General features: G+C 42.7%; 1 protein-coding gene across 1 annotated transcript in view; it reads left to right on the top strand.

Annotated features, from left to right (window-relative positions):
- The window catches only part of LOC139251091 (sodium/hydrogen exchanger 9B2-like), a 157,969-nt gene that overhangs the window by 101,736 nt on the left and 42,830 nt on the right, over window positions 1-13,403 (top strand). The window contains exons 7-8 of the mRNA XM_070873154.1: window positions 933-1,060; window positions 4,005-4,180. Of these exons, the coding sequence (XP_070729255.1) occupies window positions 933-1,060; window positions 4,005-4,180 (304 nt within the window). The remainder of the gene's footprint in view (window positions 1-932; window positions 1,061-4,004; window positions 4,181-13,403) is intronic.

The following is a 13,403-nucleotide window of genomic DNA, read 5'->3' as shown; positions in this document are numbered from 1 at the left end:
GTCACTCTGCAACGTGATCCCGGATTGCACAGTTTGGCCACCAGATTCCCACAATTCTCAAAATTCATCAGGGGGAAAAGTGTAGCTGCTGTTTTTCCCCTTCAGTAACATATTTTTAATGCCCCAAATTAATGCTTAAATAGAATAAAATATTCAAAATATTATATATTTCACAAAAACATGATTATATTTATCCATCAAAATATCTTGTCCTTTAGTCCCTTCATTAAAGTTTTTACTTAAAGGTCTCAGCCTCTCCCTAAAGCCTGGGCTAAATTTGAATTCTGCAATATCAACATGTACTATGCACCTATTTTCGTAGGATGTATAAGCAAATTTCCATCAGCGATACTGATACGATATTTTACTTCTGTATCCTCAACATTCTGCTGGTTTCTTTCAGTTAATTTGGAAATTTGAGTTGGAATTTAAAAACCTTAATTCGGAGTAACCTGTATTTTGCATTGTCAATGTATATCTGAGATTGGGAACAAGATGACCGTGTACTAATTACGGGAGGTGGGGAGTCGAAGAATTCCTTGAGGGTCCTGGGGGAGCACTCTTGCTTCTCCTGGCCCAAGAGGACTGCTCAAAGAGCCACTTACCCATGGCAGCCGGCAGTTCCCCCCTGCGTTTCACTGAGGTTTCCTGACCACCGGGAAACCCATGCAGCGTCAGTTAATTTCAAATCTGGCTTATGCTAATGAGCTCCCCGCCTCTCCACAGCAGGATACTCTGACGCCCTGAAATCCGGCACCGTAAAAATGGTGGGTTGGGGTCGGATTATCCGGATTTTACTTTTTAAGCCCTCCCTCAACCCAACCCCTTCCCGCCCGTCGTGGGGAGAGTTAATATCGAGGCCATTGTCTTTAATACAGTTGAGAGTTGATTTTCTTTTCTCCTGCGTTAACACGAGATACTTTCATCATTAGGCTCTTCGAAAACTGAAAGCAGTGTGTCTCAGGCTGGCATTTGGCCCTTGTCTTAGTGAAGCTTGTATTTGTGCAGTTCTTGGACACTACCTACTGCATCTGCCATGGTCATGGAGTTTTATCTTGGGGTAAGCACATTCATTGAAAGAACAGCTGACAATAGTTACACAAAAATATGATACGACAAATATGTAGAATTTCAGGAACTTGTTCTAGATTTCAGTTGTATTTTAATAAAAATTCTTATTTGATATATAACTTGGAAAATTAAGATAATTCCAATAAGGTATTATTTAATATGATAGTTCTCTCTTTTCCATAAGCAAAATGACAAGTAATTAGAAACACAGGAACCAAGTAATATTTTTCCTCGTGCCATAAGAACATCATAAATAGGAGCAGGAGTCAGCCATTCAGCCCCTCAAGTCTGCTCCGTCATTCAATAAGATCATGGCTGATCTGATCATGGACTCGGCTCCACTTCCCTGCCCGCTCCCCATAACCCTGGATTCCATTATCGTTCAAAAATCTTTCTTATCTCCGCCTTAAATATATTCAATGACCCAGCCTCCACAGCTCTCTGGGGTAGAGAATTCCAAAGATTCACGACCCTCTAAGAGAAGAAATTCCTCCTCATTTCCGTTTTAAATGGGCAACCCCTTATTCTGAAACTATGCCCCCTAGTTCTAGATTCCCCCATGAGGGGAAACATCCTCTCTGCATCCACCCTGTCAAGCCCTCTCAGAATCTTGTATGTTTCAATAAAGCCACCTCTGTCTTCTAAGCTCCAATGAGTACAGTATAATACTTAATAGATTTAATATTCCAGTTTAATTTTAAAAGTATAGTTACGTTTTGAAATAGCTTTATTTACGTAAGTGAAATTTAGCAAGTAAGAGGAATGAGTTTATAATGAAAATACTGTTGAGACAATTGTTGCCTACACAATAACTAAACCTCGTGCAGTCAGTAACGGGAATGTGACGTAAAATGTTGTAGACTAGAGGAAATAGAAACAATTGCCAAATGGGTTTGTGTTCATTAATGCAAAGCTAAGAAATAAACTAATTAGGAATATATAAAATGGGATACATTTGGTGCTGATTCTTAACATTACAGCCTAGATTTTCCTCTGGGGCAGTATCGGGAGGACTTCCACCCGCCGTTCCTAACCTGTGATCCTGACTCTCTTACAAAAGCACCTCATCTTTTGTTTAGGCACTTTACAGCCTTCTGGACTCAACATCGAGTTCAAGAATTTCACACCATAACCTCTGCCCATATTTGTTTTCTCTTTTTTTTTCTCTTTCCCAAGGCAACTGTTGATGCTTCTGCCATTTACATCCTATCTAGACTCATCTTTTGTTTCTTAACTTGTCCCATTACCATCTCCTTTTGCCTTGCACCATCATTCCTTTTTGTCTCCTAATCTCTCCTGCCTTCCACCCTATCACAGACCTTCCTTTTTGCTCTTTCCTCCCCTCCCACTTTCCCTGCCCCTACACTTGCTTAAAACCCTGCTAGATCTCTAACTTTTTCCAGCTCTGACAAAGGATCATCGACCTGAAACATTAACTTGTTTCTCTCACCACAGATGCTCTCTAACCTGCTGAGTATTTCCATTTTATTAACTCTGACTCTCTTCTTGGGTCAGGACACCTTACATAGGCAGGGCAGGTTCCCAGTAGTATCTCTCTCTTTTCAGAGGGAGTCTGCCACTGGGAGGGAAAGATGATGGAGCTCCATACGGAATCAAATTTACTGCCATTATTATTTTTTTAATTAAGATATTTTATAGCAATTAAGTGATAATACATTTTTACTGAAATCGGTGCATCCAGTGTTGAAGGGCATAGAAGATCCCTAAAGACAACTGCATTAAAATTGAAAGGACTTTGAATTTTCCCAGCATCAATAACAGAGCCATTTGGAAGGTGTGGAAGAGGGATAGGGATCCATCTGTTAACCCTCAAACCAGTTCTCCTGCCTCATTTCTTCTGCTCTTGGCCAGGTGATTCAGAGGCCAGAAGGAAGGGAAATTGGCAAGGGTCCAAAGCCCCACCTCCCCATGGTTATTTACACCAATCATAGGCAGTCCCTCGGAACCGAGGAGGACTTCCACACAATGGGGAGTGGGGGGAGGAAAAGGTTAGTCCAGTTTTGGGGAGGGGGCTCAGTGAAGCAATGCCCTGGAACCTGCCAAGAATGGGCAGATTTCTGGAGGAAAATCCATGCCTACTTAAGAACATAACATAAGTAATAGGAGCAGGAGTCGGCCATATGGCCCCTCGAGCCTGCTCCACCATTTAATACGATCATGGCTGATCTGATCATGGACTCAGCTACACTTTCCTGTCCGCTCCCCATAACCCTTTATTCCCTTATCGCTCAAAAATCTGTCTATCTCCGCCTTAAATATATTCAATGACCCAGCCCCCACAGCTCTCTGGGGCAGAGAATTCCACAGATTCACAACCCTATGAGAGAAGAAATTCCTCCTCATCTCAGTTTTAAATGGGCGGTCCCTTATTCTGAGACTGTGTCCCCTAGTTTTAGTTTCCTGTATGTGGAAATATCCTCTCTGCATCCACCTTGTCGAGCCCCCTCATTATCTTATATGTTTCGATAAGATCACCTCTCATTCTTCTGAACTCCAATGAGTATAGGCCCAACCTATCTTCATAAGTCAACCCTCTCATCTCCGGAATCAACCAAGTGAACCTTCTCTTATTTTGGGTGGCATTATACCAGCTTAAGGTGCAAGCGTTTTGAAAGCCTTGATTTGTGCTCCAGTTGAACTTGTCATATTATCTATTACTATCGTTGTGAGTTCAGATAAAAAAATGATTGTCTAGAATGTAAGGGAACTCATTAATCTCATTCAGCAACTTAAATTCTATTTTCAGGTGACATCAAACATATATTACAGAAGTAAAAGCTTAGAGCCTTACTAAAAATAAATCAGTTTCTCAGATCATTACTCTCTTCCCCTGCAATTTCACATTACTTTAGTCTTCATAATATGTGTTTAACTTGTTACCCTTCTGCATTCTGCAATTTCCCTGTTGCCAGGTTTGTGATAGGTGCAGTATCACCTGCTGTAGTGGTCCCCTGCATGCTGCTCCTTCAGAAAGAACGCTATGGTGTTGAGAAGGGAATTCCAACGCTGCTGATGGCTGCAGGCAGCTTCGATGATATCCTGGCTATTACAGGCTTCAACACATGTCTTGGGATCGCCTTTTCATCAGGTATGCTTTGATCTGGAACAGGGTCATTCAAACTGCTGCCCATGGGCCACAAGCAGCCCCCAAACTCTGGCAAGCTGGCTGTCAGACCCCAGGCGATTCAGTCATTGTGCTGATATTCTTTTCAATTTGCTAGTACCCTGTATGACCTTTATTCAATTTTTTTTTGTAAACTGGAAATTGAGAAATGTTTTTAGCACTGGTGCTTCATTGGTGGATATATTCTAAATCAGAACACTGGGCTAGTATCAGAAGCTTGAGGCACGTGCAAATGAATGGGTGCACTGATTTAAACATTTTATATGTGCCCTCTGAGGCTCCATGGTACAGGTCTGTGTGGCCCACAAAGACACAAAGCTTGGACACCCCTGGTCGAGAACTTCTGATTTATTGGGAATAACAAAATTCTTCGCCATCATGTTAAATTTACTGAAAAACCTTCGGTGCTCCACATTTTGACAGATGCAATCTTATCTTTGAAACTTACTTTGCTAATGGTTACACTTCATTTTTCTAGTGCATTTCGATCTAATTGGTTTTGTGTGTTTTTTATTCAAAAAGACTGTGACACAGATGTAAAAAAACTCTTTTCATGCATGCATCTTTTAGTGCAGGTATATTGTATGGTATTGGAGCCAAGGCTGCTCAACTGACAATCATTTGTTTTGATTATGATCTTGGTAAAGTACAAGGGGCTAGAAATTGATCAGGCTCCCGCCGGGTTTTTCAGTGGTATTTCCTTGTTTTGGGCAGTCTTTCATTCGTTGGGAAATTCATTGCAGTCTTCCGCCGACGGTTTCAAAATACTGCTGGGGAGCGGACCGCCGGTGTGCAACGCTGGGAAAACTGCTTCCGCCTGAGTTTGGTGGGAGCGGTGAAACCACCTAGTCGGACCAACAGTTTAAAAAAAAATTTTGCAACGATTCAGTGGAAAAGGGTCCTCTGAATGTTCCCGATGTTTTATTTTTAAATTTTTAATTTTTTGTAAAAATATTTTTCGTGTTTTCCCCCCCTCCCAAGGCCGACTCTAGCCTCGGACCTAATTTGACCAGGACCGCCGAGAATCCACATGCCACGCCCATTTTTCCCGCCGGGCGTTTTTCTATTTTTTTATCAATTTTCCGCCGGCGTTAATTACAGAATTTTAGCGGTATTTTTGGCAGTAAATGGGCAGTGGCGGCCTTTGATCAGTTTCTAGCCCAAGATGTTAGCAGTATGCACTAATATTGTCTGTCTGACACTTTTGGTGGTGCATTGCAGCACTTGTTCCTGATGATTTGACATAGAATGGCTCTGAAATACTGCGCTGAACGGTTTTACTTCCACAAATAGTAGAAAAGGATAGCTTGTAAATTTGTGGAATTACAACTGTCCCTGTAGTTCCTTTACAAAACTGTCCTAATCCTGTTTCTCAGACCTAAGAAAGATATCTTGTAATATCCATTTTTACTTTTGGTGTTAATGTTAGTAGGGAATGGAACAATTTCCCTTTCAGGCACTCGGAGCTGACACTAAATATTCTCTGGTCAGGTGTAGTCACCTGCAGAGTAAAACCTCCTCTACTGTTCCCCAATTATGTGCCAGAGCACTCCATACTGCACTAGTGCGATGTTTTCATTTCCAACATTAGCCTTTCCCTGTTGAGTGACATTGCTGATTTTGGGGCAGTTTTGTACTGAGTCTCTATATTCATTAGGAACAGAGTTGAGATAGCCCACACTCATTTCACATGGAATCTTTTCAGCCAGTGGAGAAAGAGGAGACATTTCATGGATCTGGATTCAATCCCAGATCACAAAGCTGAAAAGATAGTGTGCCAACTCAACACCATTCTGCCATTTGTCCCTTTATGAAATGTATATATATTTGTCATAACTATATTTAAGGACATTAGTGAAGACACTGATACTGTACAGCTTGTACAAGGCTGTGAGATTGGAGAGTTACTTGTAGAGTTACCGGCACAGACAGGATGGGCCAAATTGCCTCCATCTGTGCCGTAAACCTCTATGATTCTATGAATTTACAGCAGCAGTACATAAGAACATAAGAAATATGAACAGGAGTCGGCCATACGGCCCCTCGAGCCTGCTCCGCCATTCTATAAGATCATGGCTGATCTGATCATGGACTCAGCTCCACTTCCCCGCTCGCTCCCCATAACCCCTTATCCCCTTATCGCTCAAGAAACTGTCGATTTCTGTCTTAAATTTATTCAATGCCCCAGCTTCCACAGCTCTCTGAGGCAGCGAATTCCAAAGATTTACAACCCTCTGAGAGAAGAAATTTCTCCTCATCTCTGTTTTAAATGGGTGGCCCCTTATTCTAAGATCCTTCTAGTTCTAGTCTCCCCTATCAATGGAAACATCCTCTCTGCATCCACCTTGTCAAGCCCCCTCATAATCTTATACGTTTCTGGAACTTCAGTATTAACTGAGTCCCCAAAGAACTTGGCACTGTTTACACCTGTCAAATCTTAGATTGTGTTAGATCATTTTTTTTCCAGTTCTGATTTTTGATTCGAGATGCTTAAATTGTTTTCACCCACTGAGATATTTTTACTACTTTCACATTGGACCAACTTCGACACCTTCATTTCTTATTGCAGTTTGAACTATTTTGAATAGGCTGAAATTGGCTTAATTAGGCTCCCTCGAAGCCTCTGCTGAGGCACACAAACTATATGAAGTCCTGGCAGTTATTTGTGTCATACGGAAAGATGACCTTGGATAAGTCAATGACGAAGCAATGTTTGGAGAAATGACTAATGCAAGGTCTTCTCCATTGTACAGTTATTGGTAAAAATGCCATGGATTTGGTTAAGGGCTTTATCACTCATTGCATGGCTACTCTATGGGCTTCTCTTCATCAGGTTCCCCTCCCCTCATATATGTGGAAAACCTTTCACACATTTACCAGACAATGCTGTTCAAATCTGGCCAACAGCTAGCTGTTTCTGACAGATGCACTTTGCAGTGGAGTTTCGGGCAATTCAGGTGTGGGGGGCGGGGTGGGGCACCTAAATGCGTCCTACTTTGGTATGACTCCTACAATGTGCAAGGGATGCCTAAATGACGCAACTAAGACTTTCAACTCTTGTCAGGTTTTTGTTACTCTTCAAAGGATATCATTGCTCGTGCACCATTATGCCTCCCCTCCGTTCTTGCTGGGTGGCCATTGTTTGTGATGAGGGAGTTTTGAGGAAGTTGTTTTTATATAATTGTGCAGGTCTGGCAGGGCAAGAGCAGGGGTTCACGTAGAAGCATGAGAACGTCTCATGATGTTATGACAAAAAAATGATTCCTGAGAACCGGTGAAAACTGGAACAGTTCCTACAGTGTAGGAGGTTTGCCATTAATTGGACTTTACCCATACCCATTAAAAAATATTTTTAAAGTATTAGAAATATTAGATGAGATAAACAAAGTGAGAGAGAAAGTATTAAGGGGCTTAGCAGCTTGGAAAGTGGATAAGTCCTCAGGCCCGGATAAAATGTATCTCAGGCTGTTAAAAGAAGCAAAAGAGGAAATAACAGAGGCTCTGACCATCATTTTCCAGTCCTCTCTGGCTACAGGTGTGGTGCCGGAAGACTGGAGGACTGCTAATGTTGTACCTTTGTTTAAAAAGGGAGAAAGGGATAGACCGAATAATTACAGGCCAGTCAGCCTAACCTCAGTGGTGGGAAAATTATTGGAAAAATTCCTGAGGGACAGGATAAATCTTCATTTGGAAAGCCAGGGATTAATCAAGGACAGTCAGCATGGATTTGTTAAGGGAAGATCGTGTCTGACTAACTTAATTGAATTTTTTGGGGAAGTAACCAGGAGGGTCGATGAGGGCAGTGTGTATGATGTAGTGTATATGGATTTTATCAAAGCTTTTGATAAGGTCCCACATGGCAGACTGGCCACGAAAGTAAAAGCCCATGGGATCCAGGACAAAGTGGCAAGTTGGATCCAAAATTGGCTCAGAGGCAGGAAGCAAAGGGTAATGGTTGATGGGTGTTTTTGTGACTGGAAGGCTGTATCCAGTGCGATTTCGCAGGGCTCAGTACTGGCTCCCTTGCTTTTTGTGTTATATATCAATGACTTGGACTTGAATGTTGGGGGTATGATTAAGAAGTTTGCAGATTACACTAAAATAGGCCGTGTGGTTGATAACGAAGCAGAAAGCTGCAGACTGCAGGAAAATATCAATGTACTGGTCAGCTGGGCAGAACAGTGGCAAATGGAATTCAGTCTGGATAATTGTGACGTAATGCATTTGGGGAGGTCTAACAAGGCAAGGGAATACACATTAAATGGAACGACACTGAAAAGTGTAGAGGAACAAAAGGATCTTGGAGTACAGATTCCTGAAGGTAGCAGGCCAGGTAGATAAGGTGGTTAAGAAGGCATACGGAATACTTACCTTTATTCATCGAGGCATAGAATATAAGAGGAAGGACATTATGCTTGAACTGAATTCCAGAGATAAGGACCAAGGCAGCTGGAAGCACTTCTGCCAGTGGTGGGAGTGATTAAAATTGGGAATTCGCAAGATGTCAGCATTGGAGGAGTGCAGTGATCGCGGAGGGTTGTAGGGTTGGAGGAGGTTACAGAAATAGGGAGGGGTGAGGCCATGGAGGGATTTAAAAACAAAAAGATGAGGAATAATAAAAATAATTTAAAAACATTCTCCTACCTTGTTCTTCCTTCTTTTGATAACGGTCTTAATTTTATGCCCTTTTGTTACTGACTGACTGACCAGTGATTTAATATTGCTGATTTACTTCAGCAAGATCTAATTTTAATAAAGCTATTAGTTCTTTTAATCTTTTTGTTCTGATGAACCCCAGTTTCTTTAATATAAAAGGAAGATACTGTGGATACTAGAAATCTGAAATAAAAACAGAAAATGCTGTAAACACTCATCAGGTCAGGCAGCATCTGTGGAGAGAGAAACCTAACTAAAGCCTCTCATCCCTGATATTTGTTCTGCATGGCCTCCTTCCTAAAATAAGGCGCCCAAATCGGGACACTATTCTAATTCAGTCTAACCAATGTCAAGTGCTTCCCAGCAACTGACTGAAGATCAGCAGCAGTAGAAGCCTTTGATTGGTCACTTGCCTACAAGAGTGCATGGCTTAATGTTAGGCTTTTTTGGATTTGTACACAAGATATTTTCCTGAAGTTCAGCATCACACACTACTCCCATAAGCAAGCCTGCACTCCCTAGTCTGTCTGTACTTGCCCAATATCTAGCTAAATGTAGCAAGCCCACAGTCAAATAGACAATCTCTGTAACCATGTTTCTACTTCTTTGATGGGAAGAATAAGCACTCTGATCAAACCTTGATTTAGACTACAAATACTAGTCAGATTTATTGAACAGTAAATAGGTAAATGAACATATTAAATACAAACTGTCATCATCATCGGCAGTCCCTCAAAATTGAGGAAGACTTGCTTCCACTCTAAAAGTGAGTTTTCAGGTGACTGTACAGTCCAATACGGGAATTACAGTCCCTGTCACAGGTGGGACAGACAGTGGTTGAGGGAAAGGGTGGGTGGGACAGGTTTGCCACACGCTCCTTCCGCTGCCTGTGCTTGTTTTCTGCATGCTCTCGGCGACGAGACTCGAGGTGTTCAGCGCCCTCCCGGATGCTCTTCCTCCACTTAGGGCAGTCTTGGGCTAGGGATTCCCAGATGACGGTGGGGATGTTGCACTTTATCAGGGAGGCTTTGAGGGTGTCCTTGAAACATTTCCTCTGCCCACCTGGGGCATTACAATAATTACAGACTTTCCTAGTCCCTTCAGAATATCTAAAGTTCCTTCTGTGCAGCTCAACATAAAACTAACTAAACTATTATTTAAATGGAGAAAGATTGCAAAGTGCTGCAGTACAATGGACCTGGGGGTACTTGTGCATGAAACACAAAAGGATATGCAGGTACAGCAAGTGATCAGGAAGGCCAATAGAATCTTGGCCTTTATTGCAAAGGGGATGGAGTATAAAAGCAGGGAAGTCTTGCTACAGTTATAAAGGGTATTGGTGAGGCCACACCTGGAATACTGCATGCCGTTTTGGTTTCCATATTTACGAAAGGATATACTTGCTTTGGAGGCAGTTCAGAGAAGGTTCACTCGGTTGATTCCGGAGATGAGGGGGTTGACTTATGAGGAAAGGTTGAGGAGGTTGGGCCTCCACTCATTGGAATTCAGAAGAATGAGAGGTGATCTTATTGAAACGTATAAGATTATGAGGGGGCTTGACAAGGTGAATGCAGAGAGGCTGTTTCCACTGATGAGGGAGATGAGAACTAGAGGGCATAATCTTAGAATAAGGGGCCACCCATTTAAAACTGAGATGAGGAGGAATTTCTTCTCTCAGAGGGTGTGAATTCTGTGGAATTCACTGTGTCAGAGAGCTGTGGAAGCTGGGACATTGAATAAATTTAAGACAGAAATAGACAGTTTCTTAAACGATAGGGGAATAAGGGGTTATGGGGAGCGGGCAGGGAAGTGGAGCTGAGTCCATGATCGGATCAGCCATGATCGTATTAAATGGCAGAGCTGACTCCTGCTCCTATTTCTTGTGTTCTTATGTTTTTATAGTGCTTACATCTTGCATAGCTTCTTGCATCCTTGCTATCATAGTATGCCAGGTTTCGAATGATGGCTGGAGGGGAGGAAATCAGCCTCAGATGTACTGTTCAACATAGAAACATAGAAACATAGAAAATAGGTGCAGGAGTAGGCCATTCGGCCCTTCTAGCCTGCACCGCCATTCAATGAGTTCATGGCTGAACATGCAACTTCAGTACCCCATTCCTGCTTTCTCACCATACCCCTTGATTCCCCTAGTAGTAAGGACTTCATCGAACTCATTTTTGAATATATTTAGTGAATTGGCCTCAACAACTTTCTGTGGTAGAGAATTCCACAGGTTCACCACTCTCTGGGTGAAGAAATTCCTCCTCATCTCGGTCCTAAATGGCTTCCCCCTTATCCTTAGACTGTGTCCCCTGGTTCTGGACTTCCCCAACATTGGGAACATTCTTCCTGCATCTAACCTGTCTAACCCCATCAGAATTTTAAACGTTTCTATGAGGTCCCCTCTCATTCTTCTGAACTCCAGTGAATACAAGCCCAGTTGATCCAGTCTTTCTTGATAGGTCAGTCCCGCCATCCCGGGAATCAGTCTGGTGAACCTTCGCTGCACTCCCTCAATAGCAAGAATGTCCTTCCTCAGGTTACGAGACCAAAACTGTACACAATACTCCAGGTGTGGCCTCACCAAGGCCCTGTACAATTGTAGCAACACCTCCCTGCCCCTGTACTCAAATCCCCTCGCTATGAAGGCCAACATGCCATTTGCTTACATCAAAACAAAGGACATTAAATACATCCTTCTACATTAGATGATCAGCCATTCACAGGAATGAAAAGAGTGTTTGGACCCCACAAATACAGCTGCCACTACAGTAGGTTTCAGAGACATCTCACAGCCTGTATGTCTGTACCCAACTGAAGAACTGACCAAACTAAATAGAATGAAACGCGAGGAGAATATTAGGAAACAGTTCTTGGGAACAGGGCTGACTTCCCAATGTCGCAGTTAGGCAATGGCCCTTTGTACCTAGTGCACAAACGGCATGTAATCTGAGTGATGAGCCCAATCACAGGTGATGCAAACTCTCAATTCGACTGGGAAAGATTTTTTTGAGGCAAGCATCTATGAGCCTTCTGGCCCCCTAAAATAGTCCCACAACAAATGCAGTGTGCTTCCTGTGTTCTGCTCGCCTGTTCAAAATAGGCACTTCTAGGTTTCAATGCTGCTTGCAGTATCTATTTTTAAAACTGGAACTGACAGATTTTTGCTTCCTGCTGCTTTTTTTTTGCAATGCTTCTATTTTTTCCATTATGGTTCAATCAAAGTTTAGAAACATAGAAACAGAAACATAGAAAATAGGTGCAGGAGTAGGCCATTCAGCCCTTCGAGACTGCACCGCCATTCAATATGATCATGGCTGATCATACACCTCAGTACCCCACCCCTACCTTCTCTCCATACCCTCTGATCCCTTTAGCCGTAAGGGCCACATCTAACTCCCTTTTGAATATGTCCAACGAACTGGACTCAACAACTTTCTGTGGCAGAGAATTCCACAGGTTCACAACTTTCTGGGTGAAAAAGTTTCTCCTCATCTCGGTCCTATATGGCTTACCCCTTATCTTTAGACTGTGACCCCTGGTTCTGGACTTCCCCAATATCGGGAACATTTTTCCTGCATCTAACCTGTCCAGTCCCGTCAGAATTTTATAAGTTTCTATGAGATCCCCTCTCATCCTTCCTCTAGTGAATACAGGCCCAGTCGATCCAGTCTCTCCTCATATGTCAGTGCTGTCATCCCGGGAATCAGTCTGATGAATCTTTGCTACCCTCCCTCAATAGCAAGAACGTCCTTCCTCAGATTAGGAGACCAAAACTATACACAATATTCCAGGTGAGGCCTCATCAAGGCCCTGTACAACTACAGTAAGACCTCCCTGCTCCTATACTCAAATCCCCTAGCTATGAAGGGCAACATACCATTTGCTTCTTCACCACCTGCTGTACCTGCATGCCAACTTTCACTGACTGATAAACCATGACACCCAGGTCTCGTTGCGCCTCCCCTTTTCCTATCTGCCGCCATTCAGATAATATTCTATCTTTGCGTTTTTGCCCCCAAAGTGGATAACCTCACATTTATCCACATTATACTGCATCTGCCATGCATTTGCCCACTTACCTAAATAAGTCACCCTGCAGCCTCCTAGCATCCCCCTCACAGCTCACACTGCCACCCAGTTTAGTGTCATCTGCAAACTTGGAGATATTACACTCAATTCCTTCATCCAAATCATTGATGTATATTATAAAGAGCTGGGGTCCCAGCACTGAGCCCTGTGGCACTCCACTAGTCATTGCCTGCCATTCTGAAAAGGACCCATTTATCCCGACTCTCTGCTTCCTGTCTGCCAACCAGTTCTCTATCCACGTCAGTATATTACCCCCAATACCATGTGCTTTGATTTTGCACACCGATCTCTTGTGTGAGACCTTGTCAAAAGCCTTTTGAAAGTCCAAATACACCACATCCACTGGTTCTCCCTTGTCCACTCTACTAGTTACATTCTCAAAAAATTCCAGAAGATTTGTCAAGCATGATTTCCCCTTCATAAATCCATGCTGACTTGG

Source organism: Pristiophorus japonicus, chromosome 2, assembly GCF_044704955.1.
Source record: "Pristiophorus japonicus isolate sPriJap1 chromosome 2, sPriJap1.hap1, whole genome shotgun sequence".
In the NCBI taxonomy this organism is placed as follows: Eukaryota; Metazoa; Chordata; class Chondrichthyes; family Pristiophoridae; genus Pristiophorus; species Pristiophorus japonicus.
Note: the sequence above shows the minus strand (reverse complement) of the source record. Positions and strands in the feature narration are given on the sequence as shown.